Here is a 22,732-nt window from a genome sequence, read left to right on the forward strand (position 1 = left end):
ACCAGTAGTTATAGTGTAGTACCAGTAGTTATAGTGTAGTTCTAGTAGTACTAGTAGTTATAGTGTAGTACCAGTAGTTATAGTGTAGTACTAGTATAGCACCAGTAGATATAGTGTAGTTATAGTAGTACCAGTAGTTATAGTGTAGTACTAGTAGTACTAGTAGTTATAGTGTAGTTCTAGTAGTACTAGTAGTTCTAGTGTAGTTCTAGTAGTACTAGTAGTTATAGTGTAGTACTAGTAGTACCAGTAGTTATAGTGTAGTACTAGTAGTTATAGTGTAGTTCTAATATATGCCATTTAGCAGACGCTTTTATCCAAAGCGACTTACAGTCATGTGTGCATACATTCTACGTATGGGTGGTCCCGGGGATCGAACCCACTACCCTGGCGTTACAAGCGCCATGCTCTACCAACTGAGCTACAGAAGGACCAACTACTAGTAGTACTAGTAGTTATAGTGTAGTTCTAGTAGTACTAGTAGTTATAGTGTAGTACCAGTAGTTATAGTGTAGTTCTAGTAGTACTAGTAGTTATAGTGTAGTACCAGTAGTCATAGTGTAGTACTAGTAGTACTAGTAGTTATAGTGTAGTACCAGTAGTTATAGTGTAGTACTAGTAGTACTAGTGTAGTACTAGTAGTTATAGTGTAGTACTAGTAGTTATAGTGTAGTACTAGTAGTTATAGTGTAGTACCAGTAGTTATAGTGTAGTGCCAGTGGTAAGAGTGTCGTACTAGTGTAATACCAGTAGTAATAGTTTATTACCAGTAGTACGAGTGTAGTACTAGTGTAGTACCGGTAGTAATAGTATAGTAAGAGTATAGTACCAGTAATAATAGTATAGTAAGAGTGTAGTACCAGTAGTAAAAGTGTAGTAGTAGTGTAATACCAGTTGTAAGAGTGTAGTAGAAGTGCTACCAGTAGTACTAACATAGTACCAATAGTATTAGTGTAGTACTGTTGTAGTACCAGTAGTACTTTTTTGCCCGCTTTGAGGACAGTGCCACTGACACGGCCTGCAACGAAAACATGCGGACTCTCCTTCACTGCAGCCGAGGTGAGTAAAACATTTAAACGTGTTAACCCTCGCAAGGCTGCAGGCCCAGACGGCATCCCCAGCCGCGCCCTCAGAGCATGCGCAGACCAGCTGGCCGGTGTGTTTACGGACATATTCAATCAATCCCTATACCAGTCTGCTGTTCCCACATGCTTCAAGAGGGCCACCATTGTTCCTGTTCCCAAGAAAGCTAAGGTAACTGAGCTTAACGACTACCGCCCCGTAGCACTCACTTCCGTCATCATGAAGTGCTTTGAGAGACTAGTCAAGGACCATATCACCTCCACCCTACCTGACACCCTAGACCCACTCCAATTTGCTTACCGCCCAAATAGGTCCACAGACGATGCAATCTCAACCACACTGCACACTGCCCTAACCCATCTGGACAAGAGGAATACCTATGTGAGAATGCTGTTCATCGACTACAGCTCGGCATTCAACACCATAGTACCCTCCAAGCTCGTCATCAAGCTCGAGACCCTGGGTCTCGACCCCGCCCTGTGCAACTGGGTACTGGACTTCCTGACGGGCCGCCCCCAGGTGGTGAGGGTAGGCAACAACATCTCCTCCCCGCTGATCCTCAACACTGGGGCCCCACAAGGGTGCGTTCGGAGCCCTCTCCTGTACTCCCTGTTCACCCACTACTGCGTGGCCATGCACGCCTCCAACTCAATCATCAAGTTTGCGGACGACACAACAGTGGTAGGCTTGATTACCAACAACGACGAGACGGCCTACAGGGAGGAGGTGAGGGCCCTCGGAGTGTGGTGTCAGCAAAATAACCTCACACTCAACGTCAACAAAACTAAGGAGATGATTGTGGACTTCAGGAAAGAGCAGAGGGAACACCCCCCTATCCACATCGATGGAACAGTAGTGGAGAGGGTAGTAAGTTTTAAGTTCCTCAGCATACACATCACAGACAAACTGAATTGGTCCACTCACACAGACAGCATCGTGAAGAAGGCGCAGCAGCACCTCTTCAACCTCAGGAGGCTGAAGAAATTTGGCTTGTCACCAAAAGCACTCACAAACTTGATGCACAATCGAGAGCATCCTGGCGGGCTGTATCACCGCCTGGTACGGCAACTGCTCCGCCTACAACCGTAAGGCTCTCCAGAGGGTAGTGAGGTCTGCACAACGCATCACCGGGGGCAAACTACCTGCCCTCCAGGACACCTACACCACCCGATGTTACAGGAAGGCCATAAAGATCATCAAGGACACCCGAGCCACTGCCTGTTCACCCCGCTATCATCCAGAAGGCGAGGTCAGTACAGGTGCATCAAAGCTGGGACCGAGAGACTGAAAAACAGCTTCTATCTCAAGGCCATCAGACTGTTAAACAGCCAACACTAACATTGAGTGGCTGCTGCCAACACACTGACACTGACTCAACTCCAGCCACTTTAATAATGGGAATTAATGGGAAATTATGTAAAATATATCACTAGCCACTTTAAACAATGCTACCTAATATAATGTTTACATACCCTACATTATTCATCTCATATGCATACGTATATACTGTACTCTATATCATCGACTGCATCCTTATGTAATACATGTATCACTAGCCACTTTAACTATGCCACTTTGTTTACATACTCATCTCATATGTATATACTGTACTCTATACCATCTACTGCATCCTTATGTAATACATGTATCACTAGCCACTTTAACTATGCCACTTTGTTTACATACTCATCTCATATGTATATACTGTACTCGATACCATCTACTGTATCTTGCCTATGCTGCTCTGTACCATCACTCATTCATATATCTTTATGTACATATTCTTTATCCCCTTACACTGTGTATAAGACAGTAGTTTTGGAATTGTTAGTTAGATTACTTGTTGGTTATCACTGCATTGTCGGAACTAGAAGCACAAGCATTTCGCTACACTCGCATTAACATCTGCTAACCATGTGTATGTGACAAATAAAATTTGATTTGATTTGGTTATTATGGCCAAACAGCTCTATTTTTGTTTGTCCAAAAAGTACAATCTTTGTCCCCCATGTGCAGTTCCAATCCATAGTCTGGCTTTTTTAAATGGAGGTTTTGGAGCAGTGATTCTTCCTTGCTGAGCGGCCTTTCAGGTTATGTCGATATAGGCCTCGTTTTACTGTGGATATAGATACTTTTGTACCTGTTTCCTCCAGCATCTTCACAAGGTCCTTTGCTGCTGTTCTGGGATTGATTTGCACTTTTCACACCAAAGTACGTTCATCTCTAGGAGACAGAACGCGTCTCCTTCCTGAGCGGTATGACGGCTGCGTGGTCCCATGGTGTTTATACTTGCGTACTATTGTTTGTACAGATGAACGTGGTACCTTCAGGCATTTGGAAATTGCTCCCAAGGATGAACCAGACTTTTGGAGGTCTACAATTGTTGTTCTGAAGTCTTGGCTGATTTCTTTAGATTTTCCCATGATGTCAAGCAAAGAGGCACTGAGTTTGAAGGTAGGCCTTGAAATACATCCACAGGTACACCTCCAATTGACTCAAATTATGTCAATTAGCCTATCAGAAGCTTCTGAAGTCATGACATCATTTTCTGGAATTTTCCAAGCTGTTTAAATGCAGTCAACTTAGTGTATGTGAACTTCTGACCCTCTGGAATTTTGATACAGTGAATTATAAGTGACATAATCTGTCTGTAAACAATTGTTGGAAACATTACTTGTGTCATGCACAAAGTAGATGTCCTAACCGACTTGCCAGAACTATAGTTTGTTAACAAGAAATTTGTGGAGTGGTTGAAAAACAAGTTTTAATGACTCCAACCTAAGTGTATGTAAATTTCCGACTTCAACTGTACATAAAAATGGTATCTATGAGTTCATCTGACGTGGGGAAGTAAATACCAATTAAATGGCAGAAATCCCAAACTAAAAGCGCTGTAGTGCCTCAGGGATGTATGTTGGGCCAAATATATTTAAATTCAGAAAGTAAACTGAAATTTCAATCTTGCTTGATTTCAGTTGACTACTTGACTTCCTGAATTGGAACAGAATTGACCCCACCCCTGTTCAGGCCCATGTGGACCTAGTAGGACATTTCTGGAACAATGTCAGTCTTCGGGACAGTCCGTCTGATTGGAAGGAGTCTAGCTCTGGCCTACAGTAATCACTAGTAATCACAACAAGAATGAGACCTTTTGCTTTGCTTTTTTTGTCTGTCATCTCACTATGAAGTTGTTCCCACACTAGTTTCTGAGAACCTCCCTGTCGTAGGCTCTAACTAAAATGTCTGGCTAACATAGTCTGGGTATAGGATAAAGACCCTTCGGGTTTTTCCCTACATAGTGTACCACTGTTGTCCAGTAAATAGTGTGGCTGTCACTGGCGCTGACATGTTTGGTTAAAAGCTTCTGGGATAGAAGCCCACAAGGCTCAATTCAATCAAAACTGCAGTGCAGTATTTACACTAGGCACGGTTATCTGAACTGACATTACTATTCCTTTACTTGAGTGTTCATTTCTGGCGAAGAAACACTTGTTTATTTTGAAAAACCTTTTTTCTAAATTTAAATTGGACTATCCTTGTGACATTGTTACCTACAAGGATATAAAAAATAGACTAAAATATAAAATAATCAAATAGCAATTAAAGACCTAACAGAGTTTACCGATCATTGACACCGATCAATACAAAACCTTTCTGTAACTGAATCAGTTCTATCATGGTGAAAATCAGACTTCACTTTGACTGTTGCTTTTAGCAAAACAACTAAGAGAAAAGCAGCATGTCCTGTGTTTACCTCAACCATGTGCTTTATTCTGATTGGTCGAGAGAGTCAATTGTTGTAAAAAATAATGTCAAATGCCCTAATTTACACAGTAGCTACTTTTCCCATAAAATCCCAGACTGGTGTTGGGTATAAAACCCTCCAACTTCCTGACAGGTATGTGTTGTGCATGGGGTGAACTGAGGGGTACATTCTGTAAACAAAGACAGTGCATCAACAATCTACAGCAGGTTTGAGGAAATCCCACCAATCAGGTCTGAGTGAATCTGACCAATCATGTATTTCTATATTAATAATTTCATCCAGTCATTTTACTAAAACCATTAAATCCAGAACAGGGACTGTTTTATTATCTCTTTTCATACAAAATATTTAATAAATATTGACCTTTTTCAAAAGAACAAAACCCTCTAAAAAGATTGCCAGGATTGCAACATCATCAACACAAATACAATCTAAAATCCATAACAAGAGAGGAAACACTAAATGAATGTTTCCATGATGTCATAAAGTAGTAACATCTGAGAAATAAAAAACATGTCTTCTTTCAAAGAGCCTTTCAATAGTTTAAAATAACATGTGTATTTAAAACAGAAACAAAACACCAGTCTCCCACAGCGCTGAGCAGAGAGAGAAGGAAATACGTGTTTACGTGATCCTGTTCCCGTTGACGACCAGCGTCTCCCCAACTCCGTCCTGGAGACTCCAAGAGGTGCACCGTTTGGCTTTGTTCTACACAGCTGATTCTAATAATCAAAGATGAGTTTTGTATCAGATGTGTAGAGCTAAGAGCAAAAACCATAAACATGCACCTCTTGGGATCGACAGGACTACGTTTGGGAAACGCTGCCATAGCTCGAGTCCCAGATCTGTCTGTGCAGTCTTCCCAACATGTGTGACAGCAGTCATAGCAATGGACATGACAAGACAGCACCAACAGATCTGGGACTCAGGCTAGACTCTTGACCCCCCCTACTGTTCCAGTAGACATTGATGTGTGATTGTTGTGTGATTTGCCATAGGGGAGAGTAGGGTAAGTTGAGCCACCCTTCTTTCTAGGAAACCATACAGAAAACATATCAGTTGACGAAAATATTTATAATTTCACGGAGTCAGTGAAGGAAGAAACCACATGGAGAAGTGGATGAACAAATCAGGTCCAATAAACAGATTTTCCCCCAAGTGAAATTCATTTCATGATGCTTGTATCTAAATCGAAGTATATTTAAAGATCGTTCTATATATCAGCTGGGGTCTCTTTCAGCTTCAGTATGAGGTCCTGAACCTAGCCTTGAAAGTGCATCCTTGTAGCTGCGTGGGCAAATATAGTAAACATGTCTGCCTTGGGTTAAATTGAGCCAATTGAAGTGTTTTCTTCCCAGGATAAATTGTGCCAAGAGACCAGTTTTTCTTTTCAAAACTGTAATTTCTACATGAATTATGATTATTTCCAGGGATACACAACATCCTGTAATATATGTAGATATCTTTGTTAGAAAGAATAGTATATTTCCTTGACGGAGTGATGATGAATGTACCAATAAAAGGCTTGATTTACCCCACTCTCCCCTAAGTTGTCAGATATTGTTTTGTGAGAATGTGATACACTGTTTAATGTGCTTTGATCATTTGTGGATTATGAGTTAGATGCTGCTAAAGGCGTTTTGTGTTTTCAGGACAAACAATATGTCTGCCACCATCGTTTAGAAGTTATAACAAAGCAACCAGTCTTGTTTTTATTACATCATCCCCCTAACCTGCAAAGTCTTGTCAAAATGGATATTTGAAAACATCTGAAATCATTATTAAAAAAAAAAAAAACAACAATAAACGGAATTAATTTTTCTTCGAAAAGTCCTTATTTTATTCTTCCTCTGACGTTTCATAAAATAAAAATGTCAATCAAAATTAAATGTAAACTTACAAATCTACCGAAACAAAATCTAGAGACAGAACATATAAATAAAAAGGGAAATCTATCTTCAGGCTCTTGATTATTATTAAGTTAATAAATCAAATATACACAATGATTCATAAATGTACATAGCTACACGTTCTAGATTGACGTGGATATTTTTTATAGTGCCAGTAATACTGACATCGCCCCGCCCACCACAAACAAATGATATTCCATGGAAATCAAGATGGATCTGTTTGGTTCATGTAGTAGGAAGCTAAAAATACATTTTCACAAAGACAGAACTAGTTGTAAACCAACAGATGGAAAACTCACAAATACAAAATATACTGTGCTGTCGCTAACTTAAATGTTGCATTCTTTAGACTATTTTGCAATGACTTTGCAGAAAACCAAGGAGCCCTATGGGAGGAGGCCTATGGGAGGAGCCCTATGGGAGGAGCCCTATGGGAGGAGCCCTATGGGAGGAGCCCTATGGGAGGGAGCCCTATGGGAGGAGGCCTATGGGAGGAGCCCTATGGGAGGGAGCCCTATGGGGGAGGGAGCCCTATGGGAGGAGCCCTGTGGGAGGGAGCCCTATGGGAGGAGCCCTATGGGAGGAGCCCTGTGGGAGGGAGCCCTATGGGAGGAGCCCTATGGGAGGGAGCCCTATGGGAGGAGCCCTATGGGAGGAGCCCTATGGGAGGAGCCCTGTGGGAGGAGCCCTATGGGAGGGAGCCCTATGGGAGGAGCCCTATGGGAGGGAGCCCTATGGGAGGAGCCCTATGGGAGGAAGCCCTATGGGAGGAGCCCTATGGGAGGAGCCCTATGGGAGGAGCCCTATGGGAGGAGCCCTATGGGAGGAGCCCTATGGGAGGAGCCCTATGGGAGGAGCCCTATGGGCACTGGTCAAAAGTAGTGCACTTATTATTAGGTCATAATATTAGATAATAATATTAGGTAATAAGTGTTGAAATATGAAAACACAGCACCTGGTTCTCAGCCTCAACCTTTTCTGCCAGTGTAGCCAGCTTGTCCAAACTTAAATTAACAGTCATGGGAAATGTCCCAAATGGCACTCTAATCCCTACATAGTGCATCAAACTCATAGGGCCCTGGTCAAAAGTAGTGCACTACACAGGGAATAGGGTACCACATCTGATGCAGCCATGGATTCATTCATCCAAACAACAAACCTTGTAGTCACAGAATAATGACGCAGCAGTTTAGGAACTACAAATCCCAGAACACTCCCCCTTGTCCTCTTCACTAAGGTCAATGGTTGCACGAAAACAGTGTCAACACAGCGTATCAGAAGAACCACCTTGCCGGGATGACCATAACGTCCAGGAAGGGGGAATTCTTTACACAGGGTTTCATGCTACTTCCTGCCTCCTGCTATATCATTTCCTGCTATACGATGTAGTCCATCTGGTTGATGCTGTGTGGCGTCTCCAGGGCTCTATTGTAGTCCATCTGGTTGATGCTGTGTGGCGTCTCCAGGGCTCTATTGTAGTCCATCTGGTTGATGCTGTGTGGCGTCTCCAGGGCTCTATTGTAGTCCATCTGGTTGATGCTGTGTGGCGTCTCCAGGGCTCTGTTGTCCTGTTTATTAATCCAGTTAGGGTGTTTGGAGCTGGGCTGCACCGCGGTCCTGACGTCCCCGTCGCTGGGCCCATTGGCCCCCAGGCCTCCATTGAGGCCCTGATCCTCCCGCTCCACCAGTGTGTAGGCGGGCTGTTTGGCTGTAACCACAAAGCGTCCTTTATTCCCTAGCTGTCTCTCTTTATCGTCGTCCTCTTCCCCCTCAGGGCGGTGGTGTGTTCGTACCTTGGCGACGATCGAGTTTTTATCCTCGTAGTCTTTGATGACCACTGACGTCGTCAGATGGCCGCTGCCGGCGTGTCTCACGTTGATGGGATTCTTGATCTGGTTGAGCTGCTCACGGACGTTGTTGGTGGTGTTGTCATCTGTCGCCGCGGACGACGAGGCTCCGTTGCCATGTTTCCGCCGGCGACGCATGCAGCACAGGAAGACGGAGACCAGCACCAGGATCCACAAGACGATGAAGACTGAAGAGAGGAGGGGGACCATGTAGTCTAAAGAGGGAAGATACAAGACAGAAAGGGTCAGTTTGGCTGTACACACAATACATCAACATTATATTAGGCCAGCTGACAGTATTAATTAACCATTACAATTGTGATGAAAGTCTGAGAGTCTGTCCTAAAAAGTTAACTTCTTCGGGTTAGGGGGCAGTATTTGGAAGTTTGGTTGCCCAAAGTAAACAGCCTGTTACTCAGGCCCAGAAGCTAGGGATATGCTTATAATCAGTATTTGGATAGAAAACACTCTAAAGTTTCCAAAACAGTTAAAATAATGTCTGTGAGTATAACAGAAACCCCAGGACAATCCATCCAGATTTGTTTTTGTTCAGCTCACCCTTCATTACTCTGGCTGTCAACGGGAATGTAAAAGGAAGTTCTCCCAGACTGCAGTTCCTAGGGCTTCCACTAGATGTCAACAGTCTTTAGAAAGAGTTTCAGGCTTCTTTTTTTGAAAAATCATCTAGAATTTGTAGTTTTAGTAAGTGGCTCCCATTTTGGCTGTAGTGTTTGTTGCGCGTTACGGTGAGTGCACGTACTTCGTTATTTTTCTCCGGTAGTCTCTGGTATTCTCCGTCTTAAATTGTATTGTTTATTTACATAATAGGGTACCTGAGGATTGATTAGGAGCATTGTTTGATATGTTTGGAAGAAGCTTATTGGTAACTTACGGGATGCATTTGTATGCATTTTGAACGAAGGAAACCGGACCATTTGTTATGTAGATGGGACCCTTGTGATTGCAACCAGATGAAGATCTTCAAAGGTAAGTGATTTGTTTTTTCGCCATTTCTGCCATTTCTGACTTTCGTGACGCTTCTGTTTGGTTGGAAAATGTATGTAATGCTTTTGTGTGCAGGGTGCTGTCCTCAGATAATCGCATGGTGTGCTTTCTCCATAAATCCTTTTTGAAATCTGACAAAGCGGCTGGATTAATAAGACGTTAAGCTTTTAAATTATGTAAGAAACTTGTATTTTCATGAATGTTTAATATTACGATTTCTGTCATTTGAATTTCACGCTCTGCAATTTCACTGAATGTTGTCGAGGTGAGACGCTAGCGTCCCAATGATCGGTAAGTAGTTAAGCAAGTTAATATTGATGTTAGCAACACTCGAAGGCCCTAAAAGCTGTAACTTCACATCACTGGGGACCAACATCTCTGCATCAGCCAGTAAACCAGGAGGAACACAGGTGTATTTCTTCCCAAAATGTTTTTCCAATGAATGATGCTGAACAATGATTCATTACATTTATGCTACTGCTGTGCTCTCGAGCTTCCTAACAGCATGGCCTGAAGTCCTGGCTGTGAGGGAGAGGTGGAGGAGGGGAGGAGAAGGAGGATGACCAGAGCAACTTGGCCTGTGACAGGGGGAGGAGGAGAGAAGCCGGAGAACAGGAGGAGAAACTCCCATCTGGCAGCAACAGAGAAGGGCTGTCTGTCCGTTACAATGATAAATTACCTAAACACAGGAGTCCTAGCACTAAGTTTGTCTGTCCACATCCTCCCTCCACTCTCTGTCTGGACAGCACCCTGCCTCTCATTACGCCCTCCCTCAACATCTCCACTCCGAGCCAGCCCTCCTGCCACAGACTGAGCCAAGACTTTTCCATAGAAAGACATTAAGCTAAATGCTGTTGGACCTGCATTACTGCGGTCATGTGACTGTTAAAGAGAGCTGAGATGCATTTTAAATGGCAGCCTATAGTGCACTCCTTTGGACCAGAGTCCTATGTGGTAGAACTCAGGAGAGTTACTCAGTGTGTCAGGGCTCTAACTCTGTATCTAGTCCTATGTGGTAGAACTCAGGAGAGTTAATCAGTGTGTCAGGGCTCTAACTCTGTATCTAGTCCTATGTGGTAGAACTCAGGAGAGTTACTCAGTGTGTCAGGGCTCTAACTCTGTATCTAGTCCTATGTGGTAGAACTCAGGAGAGTTAATCAGTGTGTCAGGGCTCTAACTCTGTATCTAGTCCTATGTGGTAGAACTCAGGAGAGTTACTCAGTGTGTCAGGGCTCTAACTCTGTATCTAGTCCTATGTGGTAGAACTCAGGAGAGTTAATCAGTGTGTCAGGGCTCTAACTCTGTATCTAGTCCTATGTGGTAGAACTCAGGAGAGTTACTCAGTGTGTCAGGGCTCTAACTCTGTATCTAGTCCTATGTGGTAGAACTCAGGAGAGTTACTCAGTGTGTCAGGGCTCTAACTCTGTATCTAGTCCTATGTGGTAGAACTCAGGAGAGTTAATCAGTGTGTCAGGGCTCTAACTCTGTATCTAGTCCTATGTGGTAGAACTCAGGAGAGTTAATCAGTGTGTCAGGGCTCTAACTCTGTATCTAGTCCTATGTGGTAGAACTCAGGAGAGTTACTCAGTGTGTCAGGGCTCTAACTCTGTATCTAGTCCTATGTGGTAGAACTCAGGAGAGTTACTCAGTGTGTCAGGGCTCTAACTCTGTATCTAGTCCTATGTGGTAGAACTCAGGAGAGTTAATCAGTGTGTCAGGGCTCTAACTCTGTATCTAGTCCTATGTGGTAGAACTCAGGAGAGTTAATCAGTGTGTCAGGGCTCTAACTCTGTATCTAGTCCTATGTGGTAGAACTCAGGAGAGTTAATCAGTGTGTCAGGGCTCTAACTCTGTATCTAGTCCTATGTGGTAGAACTCAGGAGAGTTAATCAGTGTGTCAGGGCTCTAACTCTGTATCTAGTCCTATGTGGTAGAACTCAGGAGAGTTACTCAGTGTGTCAGGGCTCTAACTCTGTATCTAGTCCTATGTGGTAGAACTCAGGAGAGTTACTCAGTGTGTCAGGGCTCTAACTCTGTATCTAGTCCTATGTGGTAGAACTCAGGAGAGTTACTCAGTGTGTCAGGGCTCTAACTCTGTATCTAGTCCTATGTGGTAGAACTCAGGAGAGTTACTCAGTGTGTCAGGGCTCTAACTCTGTATCTAGTCCTATGTGGTAGAACTCAGGAGAGTTACTCAGTGTGTCAGGGCTCTAACTCTGTATCTAGTCCTATGTGGTAGAACTCAGGAGAGTTACTCAGTGTGTCAGGGCTCTAACTCTGTATCTAGTCCTATGTGGTAGAACTCAGGAGAGTTAATCAGTGTGTCAGGGCTCTAACTCTGTATCTAGTCCTATGTGGTAGAACTCAGGAGAGTTAATCAGTGTGTCAGGGCTCTAACTCTGTATCTAGTCCTATGTGGTAGAACTCAGGAGAGTTAATCAGTGTGTCAGGGCTCTAACTCTGTATCTAGTCCTATGTGGTAGAACTCAGGAGAGTTACTCAGTGTGTCAGGGCTCTAACTCTGTATCTAGTCCTATGTGGTAGAACTCAGGAGAGTTAATCAGTGTGTGGGCTCTAACTCTGTATCTAGTCCTTGTGGTAGAACCAGGAGAGTTAATCAGTGTGTCAGGGCTCTAACTCTGTATCTAGTCCTATGTGGTAGAACTCAGGAGAGTTACTCAGTGTGTCAGGGCTCTAACTCTGTATCTAGTCCTTGTAGAGGTGAACTCAGGAGAGTTATCAGAGGTCTGGTCTAACTCTGTATCTAGTCCAGGTAGAACTGAGTTACTCAGTGGTGGCTCTAACTCTGTATCTAGTCCTTGTAGAACTCAGGTGGACTCAGTGGTCAGGGCTCTAACTCTGTATCTAGTCCTAGTGGTAGAACTCAGGAGAGTTACTCAGTGTGTCAGGGCTCTAACTCTGTATCTAGTCCTATGTGGTAGAACTCAGGAGAGTTAATCAGTGGTGGCTCTAACTCTGTATCTAGTCCTATGTGGTAGAACTCAGGAGAGTTACTCAGTGTGTCAGGGCTCTAACTCTGTATCTAGTCCTATGTGGTAGAACTCAGGAGAGTTACTCAGTGTGTCAGGGCTCTAACTCTGTATCTAGTCCTATGTGGTAGAACTCAGGAGAGTTACTCAGTGTGTCAGGGCTCTAACTCTGTATCTAGTCCTATGTGGTAGAACTCAGGAGAGTTAATCAGTGTGTCAGGGCTCTAACTCTGTATCTAGTCCATGTGGTAGAACTCAGGAGAGTTAATCAGTGGTGGCTCTAACTCTGTATCTGTCCTTGTGGTAGAACTCAGGAGAGTTACTCAGTGGTCAGGGCTCTAACTCTGTATCTAGTCCTATGTGGTAGAACTCAGGAGAGTTATCAGTGTGTCAGGGCTCTAACTCTGTATCTAGTCCTATGACCTGGTAGAACTCAGGAGAGTTAATCAGTGGTCAGGGCTCTAACTCTGTATCTAGTCCTATGTGGTAGAACTCAGGAGAGTTACTCAGTGTGTCAGGGCTCTAACTCTGTATCTAGTCCTATGTGGTAGAACTCAGGAGAGTTAATCAGTGTGGAGGGCTCTAACTGTATCTAGTCCTATGTGGTAGAACTCAGGAGGTTACTCTGTGTCAGGGCTCTAACTCTGTATCTAGTCCTATGTGGTAGAACTCAGGAGGTTACTCAGTGTGTCAGGGCTCTAACTCTGTATCTAGTCCTATGTGGTAGAACTCAGGAGAGTTACTCAGTGGTCATAACTCTGTATCTAGTCCTATGTGGTAGAACTCTGAGTTACTCAGTGTGTCAGGCTCTAACTCTGTATCTAGTCCATGTGGTAGAACTGGTTACTCAGTGGTGGGCTCTAACTGTATCTAGTCCTATGTGGTAGAACTCAGGTGGTTAATCAGTGGTCAGGGCTCTAACTCTGTATCTAGTCCTATGTGGTAGAACCAGGAGGTTAATCAGTGTGTCAGGGCTCTAACTCTGTATCTAGTCCTATGTGGTAGAACTCAGGAGAGTCTCGCTGGTCTGAGCAGGGTGTCTGTTGATCTGTTGCTCCTGTGTGAGGTGTTGGCTGTGTTTGAAAGCGACGTCCTTTAGAGTCCAGGCAAAGGTGGGCACTGCTGCCTTGTAGAGGTGGACCTGGTCATAGAGGCTGGTCAAGTCCAGGGTGGAGTGGTGGACACTGCTGCCTTGTAGAGGTGGACCTGGTCATAGAGGCTGTTCTAGTCCAGGGTGGACCTGGTCATAGAGGCTGTTCTAGTCCAGGGTGGACCTGGTCATAAAGGCTGTTCTAGTCCAGGGTGGAGTGGTGGACACTGCTGCCTTGTAGAGGTGGACCTGGTCATAGAGGCTGTTCTAGTCCAGGGTGGACCTGGTCATAGAGGCTGTTCTAGTCCAGGGTGGACCTGGTCATAGAGGCTGGTCAAGTCCAGGGTGGACCTGGTTATAGAGGCTGGTCAAGTCCAGGGTGGACCTGGTCATAAAGGCTGTTCTAGTCCAGGGTGGAGTGGTGGACACTGCTGCCTTGTAGAGGTGGACCTGGTCATAGAGGCTGGTCAAGTCCAGGGTGGAGTGGTGGACACTGCTGCCTTGTAGAGGTGGACCTGGTCATAGAGGCTGGTCAAGTCCAGGGTGGACCTGGTCATAGAGGCTGTTCTAGTCCAGGGTGGAGTGGTGGGCACTGCTGCCTTGTAGAGGTGGACCTGGTCATAGAGGCTGTTCTAGTCCAGGGTGGACCTGGTCATAGAGGCTGTTCTAGTCCAGGGTGGACCTGGTCATAGAGGCTGTTCTAGTCCAGGGTGGAGTGGTGGACACTGCTGCCTTGTAGAGGTGGACCTGGTCATAGAGGCTGTTCTAGTCCAGGGTGGACCTGGTCATAGAGGCTGTTCTAGTCCAGGGTGGACCTGGTTCTAGTCCAGGGTGGAGTGGTGGACACTGCTGCCTTGTAGAGGTGGACCTGGTCATAGAGGCTGTTCTAGTCCAGGGTGGACCTGGTCATAGAGGCTGTTCTAGTCCAGGGTGGACCTGGTCATAGAGGCTGTTCTAGTCCAGGGTGGACCTGGTCATAGAGGCTGTTCTAGTCCAGGGTGGACCTGGTCATAGAGGCTGGTCAAGTCCAGGGTGGAGTGGTGGACACTGCTGCCTTGTAGAGGTGGACCTGGTCATAGAGGCTGTTCTAGTCCAGGGTGGACCTGGTCATAGAGGCTGGTCAAGTCCAGGGTGGAGTGGTGGACACTGCTGCCTTGTAGAGGTGGACCTGGTCATAGAGGCTGTTCTAGTCCAGGGTGGACCTGGTCATAAAGGCTGTTCTAGTCCAGGGTGGACCTGGTCATAGAGGCTGTTCTAGTCCAGGGTGGACCTGGTCATAAAGGCTGTTCTAGTCCAGGGTGGAGTGGTGGACACTGCTGCCTTGTAGAGGTGGACCTGGTCATAGAGGCTGTTCTAGTCCAGGGTGGAGTGGTGGACACTGCTGCCTTGTAGAGGTGGACCTGGTCATAGAGGCTGTTCTAGTCCAGGGTGGAGTGGTGGGCACTGCTGCCTTGTAGAGGTGGACCTGGTCATAGAGGCTGTTCTAGTCCAGGGTGGAGTGGTGGACACTGCTGCCTTGTAGAGGTGGACCTGGTCATAGAGGCTGTTCTAGTCCAGGGTGGACCTGGTCATAAAGGCTGTTCTAGTCCAGGGTGGAGTGGTTGGCACTGCTGCCTTGTAGAGGTGGACCTGGTCATAGAGGCTGTTCTAGTCCAGGGTGGACCTGGTCATAAAGGCTGTTCTAGTCCAGGGTGGAGTGGTGGGCACTGCTGCCTTGTAGAGGTGGACCTGGTCATAGAGGCTGTTCTAGTCCAGGGTGGACCTGGTCATAAAGGCTGTTCTAGTCCAGGGTGGACCTGGTCATAGAGGCTGTTCTAGTCCAGGGTGGACCTGGTCATAAAGGCTGTTCTAGTCCAGGGTGGAGTGGTGGACACTGCTGCCTTGTAGAGGTGGACCTGGTCATAGAGGCTGTTCTAGTCCAGGGTGGAGTGGTGGACACTGCTGCCTTGTAGAGGTGGACCTGGTCATAGAGGCTGTTCTAGTCCAGGGTGGAGTGGTGGGCACTGCTGCCTTGTAGAGGTGGACCTGGTCATAGAGGCTGTTCTAGTCCAGGGTGGAGTGGTGGGCACTGCTGCCTTGTAGAGGTGGACCTGGTCATAAAGGCTGTTCTAGTCCAGGGTGGAGTGGTGGGCACTGCTGCCTTGTAGAGGTGGACCTGGTCATAGAGTCTGTTCTAGTCCAGGGTGGAGTGGTGGGCACTGCTGCCTTGTAGAGGTGGACCTGGTCATAGAGGTTGTTCTAGTCCAGGGTGGACCTGGTCATAGAGGCTGTTCTAGTCCAGGGTGGAGTGGTGGACACTGCTGCCTTGTAGAGGTGGACCTGGTCATAGAGGCTGTTCTAGTCCAGGGTGGACCTGGTCATAAAGACTGTTCTAGTCCAGGGTGGAGTGGTGGGCACTGCTGCCTTGTAGAGGTGGACCTGGTCATAGAGGCTGTTCTAGTCCAGGGTGGACCTGGTCATAAAGGCTGTTCTAGTCCAGGGTGGAGTGGTGGGCACTGCTGCCTTGTAGAGGTGGACCTGGTCATAGAGGCTGTTCTAGTCCAGGGTGGACCTGGTCATAAAGGCTGTTCTAGTCCAGGGTGGAGTGGTGGGCACTGCTGCCTTGTAGAGGTGGACCTGGTCATAGAGGCTGGTCAAGTCCAGGGTGGACCTGGTCATAGAGGCTGGTCAAGTCCAGGGTGGACCTGGTCATAGAGGCTGGTCAAGTCCAGGGTGGACCTGGTCATAGAGGCTGTTCTAGTCCAGGGTGGACCTCATCATAGAGGCTGTTCTAGACCAGGGTGGATGGTGGACCAGGAAAACATTTGGTTTTGAGGCACAGACTTTTAGACAACTTCCTGGACAAAACGTTCCAAACCTTCCATAACAAAGCCATCACCTACAGAGAGATGAACCTGGAGGCCCTTGATTCCCAAACCTTCCATAACAAAGCCATCACCTACAGAGAGATGAACCTGGAGAAGAGGCCCTTCATTTCCAAACCTTCCATAACAAAGCATCACCTACAGAGAGATGGACCTGGAGAAGAGGCCCTTGATTCCCAAACCTTCCATAACAAAGCCATCACCTACAGAGAGATGGACCTGGAGAAGAGGCCCTTGATTCCCAAACCTTCCATAACAAAGCCATCACCTACAGAGAGATGGACCTGGAGGCCCTTGATTCCCAAACCTTCCATAACAAAGCCATCACCTACAGAGAGATGAACCTGGAGGCCCTTGATTCCCAAACCTTCCATAACAAAGCCATCACCTACAGAGAGATGAACCTGGAGAAGAGGCCCTTGATTCCCAAACCTTCCATAACAAAGCCATCACCTACAGAGAGATGAACCTGGAGAAGAGGCCCTTGATTCCCAAACCTTCCATAACAAAGCCATCACCTACAGAGAGATGGACCTGGAGGCCCTTGATTCCCAAACCTTCCATAACAAAGCCATCACCTACAGAGAGATGAACCTGGAGGCCCTTGATTCCCAAACCTTCCATAACAAAGCCATCACCTACAGAGAGATGAACCTGGAGGCCCTTGATTCCCAAACCTTCCATAACAAAGCCATCACCTACAGAGAGATGAACCTGGAGAAGAGGCCCTTGATTCCCAAACCTTCCATAACAAAGCCATCACCTACAGAGAGATGAACCTGGAGAAGAGGCCCTTGATTTCCAAACCTTCCATAACAAAGCCATCACCTACAGAGAGATGAACCTGGAGGCCCTTGATTCCCAAACCTTCCATAACAAAGCCATCACCTACAGAGAGATGAACCTGGAGAAGAGGCCCTTGATTCCCAAACCTTCCATAACAAAGCCATCACCTACAGAGAAATGAACCTGGAGAAGAGGCCCTTGATTTCCAAACCTTCCATAACAAAGCATCACCTACAGAGAGATGAACCTGGAGGCCCTTGATTCCCAAACCTTCCATAACAAAGCCATCACCTACAGAGAGATGGACCTGGAGGCCCTTGATTCCCAAACCTTCCATAACAAAGCCATCACCTACAGAGAGATGAACCTGGAGAAGAGGCCCTTGATTTCCAAACCTTCCATAACAAAGCATCACCTACAGAGAGATGAACCTGGAGGCCCTTGATTCCCAAACCTTCCATAACAAAGCCATCACCTACAGAGAGATGAACCTGGAGGCCCTTGATTCCCAAACCTTCCATAACAAAGCCATCACCTACAGAGAGATGAACCTGGAGAAGAGGCCCTTGATTTCCAAACCTTCCATAACAAAGCCATCACCTACAGAGAGATGAACCTGGAGGCCCTTGATTCCCAAACCTTCCATAACAAAGCCATCACCTACAGAGAGATGAACCTGGAGAAGAGGCCCTTGATTCCCAAACCTTCCATAACAAAGCCATCACCTACAGAGAGATGGACCTGGAGGCCCTTGATTCCCAAACCTTCCATAACAAAGCATCACCTACAGAGAGATGAACCTGGAGGCCCTTGATTCCCAAACCTTCCATAAAGCCTTCAGTCTGCCTTTAGATCGGGGTACAGCACCACAACTACGGCAGTGGCAAACAACATCGTTAATGCACTTGATAAAAAGCAACATTGTGCTGCTCTGTTGATTTATCAAAGGCCTTTGATTCAGTTGACCATGAATTGTTGCTAGCTAGACTCAGTGACATTGGTTTCAGTGAAGAGGCAGTAAATTGGTTTAGGAACAATCTTTCTGACAGAACACAATGCGTATATATACTGGCAATCACAAGTCTAGCTGTCTAGAGATTAATAAAGGTGTGCCTCAGGGTTCCATTTTAGCTCCTGTGTTGTTCACAATGATTTGGGAAATGGGATGCAACCAGCAAAGTTCCATCTATATGCAGATGATACAGGCATCTATTCATGTGCTCCTTCTCTGGTTCAGGCTGTTGAAGAGCTCCAGACTGCATTTCAGTCAACTGCAGGCCTCCCTTTATGGTCTCAAACTGGTCTTGAATGTACAGAAAAATATATTCATGACCTTTAGGCAGGGTAGGCTAGTGGTTAGAGCGTTGGACTAGTAAAGGAAGGTTGCAAGTTCAAATCCCCGAGCTGAAAAGGTACAAATCTGTCGTTCTGCCCCTGAACAGGCAGTTAACCCACTGTTCCTAGGCTGTCATTGAAAATAAGAATTTGTTCTTAACTGACTTGCCTGGTTAAATAATGGTTAAAAAATAAATAAAATAAAAAATAAAAGAAACTCTGCCAGAGAAGGTTAGCATTGTCGATTTGTCACATCTGGTGGCTTATCCATTGAAAAAGTGTCATCCTACAAATACCAAGATATATGGTTGGATGACAAGTTGTCCTTTAAAGTGCATATAGAAAATCTTGTGAGGAAGCTTCAATATAATTGGGTTTTTATTTTCGTAATAAGGCATCTTTCCCGCTTATGGCTAGAAAGAAGCTCAGGCCACTTTTCTCTCTGTAATTGATTACGGTGATGTGGTGTATATGCAAACAACCTCCTCTAACAGAGACTGGACTCTGTTTATCATGCAGCCTCCTCTGTCTGACAGAGACTGGACTCTGTTTATCATGTAGCCTCCTCTGTCTGACAGAGACTGGACTCTGTTTATCATGCAAACAACCTCCTCTAACAGAGACTGGACTCTGTTTATCATGCAAACAACCTCCTCTGTCTGTCAGAGACTGGACTCTGTTTATCATGCACACAACCTCCTCTGTCTGACAGAGACTGGACTCTGTTTATCATGTAGCCTCCTCTGTCTTACAGAGACTGGACTATGTTTATCATGTAGCCTCCTCTGTCTGACAGAGACTGGACTCTGTTTATCATGTAGCCTCCTCTGACAGAGACTGGACTCTGTTTATCATGTAGCCTCCTCTGTCTGACAGAGACTGGACTCTGTTTATCATGTAGCCTCCTCTGACAGAGACTGGACTCTGTTTATCATGCAGCCTCCTCTGTCTGACAGAGACTGGACTCTGTTTATCATGCAGCCTCCTCTGTCTGACAGAGACTGGACTCTGTTTATCAAACAGCCTCCTCTAACAGAGACTGGACTCTGTTTATCATGCAGCCTCCTCTGACAGAGACTGGACTCTGTTTATCATGTAGCCTCCTCTGTCTGACAGAGACTGGACTCTGTTTATCATGTAGCCTCCTCTGTCTGACAGAGACTGGACTCTGTTTATCATGCAGCCTCCTCTGTCTTACAGAGACTGGACTCTGTTTATCATGTAGCCTCCTCTGTCTAACAGAGACTGGACTCTGTTTATCATGCAGCCTCCTCTGTCTGACAGAGACTGGACTCTGTTTATCATGCAGCCTCCTCTGTCTGACAGAGACTGGACTCTGTTTATCATGCAGCCTCCTCTGTCTGACAGAGACTGGACTCTGTTTATCATGCAGCCTCCTCTGTCTGACAGAGACTGGACTCTGTTTATCATGCAGCCTCCTCTGTCTAACAGAGACTGGACTCTGTTTATCATGCAGCCTCCTCTGTCCTACAGAGACTGGACTCTGTTTATCATGCAGCCTCCTCTGTCTGACAGAGACTGGACTCTGTTTATCATGCAGCCTCCTCTGTCTGACAGAGACTGGACTCTGTTTATCATGCAGCCTCCTCTGTCTGACAGAGACTGGACTCTGGCCTCCAACTGCTCTTAAGCGCAGTTGGAGATGTGGACATCTATAAGTACCTAGGTGTCTGGCTAGACTGTAAACTCTCCTTCCAGACTCATATCAAACATCTCCAATCTAAAATCAAATCTAGAGTTGGCCGCCAAACTTACCCTAGTAAAACTGACTATCCTACCGATCCTTGACTTCGGCGATGTCATCTACAAAATAGCTTCCAATACTCTACTCAGCAAACTGGATGCAGTTTATCACAGTGCCATCCGTTTTGTCACTAAAGCACCTTATACTACCCACCATTGCAACCTGTATGCTCTAGTCGGCTGGCCCTCGCTACATATTTGTTGCCAGACCCACTGGCTCCAGGTCATCTACAAGTCCATGCTAGGTAAAGCTCCGCCTTATCTCAGTTCACTGGTCACGATGGCAACACCCATCCGTAGCACGCGCTCCAGCAGGTGTATCTCACTGATCATCCCTAAAGCCAACACCTCATTTGGCCGCCTTTCGTTCCAGTTCTCTGCTGCCTGCGACTGGAACGAATTGCAAAAATCACTGAAGTTGGAGACTTTTATCTCCTCACCAACTTGTTCTCAACTAGCCTAAATAAAGGTCAAATAAAAAAAATAAAAAATAAATACCCAGATTGCTAGGTGGTTGCTATGTTACCATACCCAGTCTGCTAGGTGGTTGCTATGTTACCATACCCGGTCTGCTAGGTGGTTGCTATGTTACCATACCCGGTCTGCTAGGTGGTTGCTATGTTACCATACCCAGGCTGCTAGGTGGTTGCTATGTTACCATACCCAGTCTGCTTGGTGGTTGCTATGTTACCATACCCGGTCTGCTAGGTGGTTGCTATGTTACCATACCCAGTCTGCTTGGTGGTTGCTATGTTACCATACCCAGTCTGCTTGGTGGTTGCTATGTTACCATACCCAGTCTGCTTGGTGGTTGCTATGTTTCCATACCCAGTCTGCTTGGTGGTTGCTATGTTACCATACCCGGTCTGCTAGGTGGTTGCTATGTTACCATACCCTGTCTGCTAGATGGTTGCTATGTTACCATACCCAGTCTGCTAGGTGGTTGCTATGTTACCATACCCAGTCTGCTAGGTGGTTGCTATGTTACCATACCCAGTCTGCTTGGTGGTTGCTACTTAAAGTCCCCAGGACATTTACAGTTTTAGGCAAGACTGCCTTCCCGTCTTGTGCACCAGACTCATGGAATAGTCTAGAATCCCTGCTTCATCTAGATGTATTAGTGTTACTGAATGGAATAGTCTATAATCCATGCTTCATCTAGATGTGTTAGTGCTACTGAATGGAATAGTCTAGAATCCCTGCTTCATCTAGATGTGTTAGTGCTACTGAATGGAATAGTCTAGAATCCCTGCTTCATCTAGATGTGTTATTGCTACTGAATGGAATAGTCTAGAATCCCTGCTTCATCTAGATGTGTTAGTGCTACTGAATGGAATAGTCTACAATCCCTGCTTCATCTAGATGTGTTAGTGCTACTGAATGGAATAGTCTAGAATCCCTGCTTCATCTAGATGTGTTAGTGCTACTGAATGTAATAGTCTATAATCCATGCTTCATCTAGATGTGTTAATGCTACTGAATGGAATAGTCTAGAATCCATGCTTCATCTAGATGTGTTAGTGCTACTGAATGGAATAGTCTATAATCCATGCTTCATCTAGATGTGTTAATGCTACTGAATGGAATAGTCTAGAATCCATGCTTCATCTAGATGTGTTAGTGCTACTGAATGGAATAGTCTAGAATCCATGCTTCATCTAGATGTGTTAGTGCTACTGAATGGAATAGTCTAGAATCCCTGCTTCATCTAGATGTGTTCATGCTACTGAATGGAATAGTCTAGAATCCCTGCTTCATCTAGATGTGTTAGTGCTACTGAATGGAATAGTCTAGAATCCCTGCTTCATCTAGATGTGTTCGTGCTACTGAATGGAATAGTCTAGAATCCCAGCTTCATCTAGATGTGTTAGTGCTACTGAATGGAATAGTCTAGAATCCCTGCTTCATCTAGATGTGTTCGTGCTACTGAATGGAATAGTCTACAATCCACACTTCATCTAGATGTGTTAGTGACCCTGAATGAATTTAAGATATTGATGGGAGACTGTTACAGAGGATTGTAAAATGCTTTTTTTAGTCATGTTTAGTCATGTTGTATTGTATTGTTGTATGTCTTAATTCTGTATTGATGGTTGTATGTTTTAATGATGTGATGATTGTTGTGTGTTTTAATGATGTGATGTATTGATTGTTGTGTGTTTTAATGATGTGATGTATTGATGGTTGTGTGTTTTAATGATGTGATGTATTGATGGTTGTGTGTTTTAATGATGTGATGTATTGATGGTTGTGTGTTTTAATGATGTGATGTATTGATTGCTGTGTGTTTTA

The 22,732-nt window shown here is 45.4% G+C and overlaps 1 protein-coding gene across 6 annotated transcripts in view; it reads right to left on the reverse strand.

The window, feature by feature from the left end:
- Positions 1–5,153: 5,153 nt before the first annotated feature.
- LOC124040455 (protein jagged-1b-like) overlaps positions 5,154–22,732 on the reverse strand; it is a 210,334-nt gene continuing 192,755 nt past the window's right edge. For 4 of the 6 annotated variants that reach the window (XM_046357673.1, XM_046357674.1, XM_046357676.1 and 1 more), the window contains exon 26: positions 5,154–8,821. In XM_046357673.1, coding sequence (XP_046213629.1) covers positions 8,136–8,821 — 686 coding nt within the window. In that variant the 3' untranslated portion in view covers positions 5,154–8,135. The remainder of the gene's footprint in view (positions 8,822–22,732) is intronic. The other 2 variants (XM_046357677.1, XM_046357678.1) reach the window with 2 other exon arrangements.

Source organism: Oncorhynchus gorbuscha, linkage group LG07, assembly GCF_021184085.1.
Source record: "Oncorhynchus gorbuscha isolate QuinsamMale2020 ecotype Even-year linkage group LG07, OgorEven_v1.0, whole genome shotgun sequence".
Taxonomy (NCBI): domain Eukaryota; kingdom Metazoa; phylum Chordata; class Actinopteri; order Salmoniformes; family Salmonidae; genus Oncorhynchus; species Oncorhynchus gorbuscha.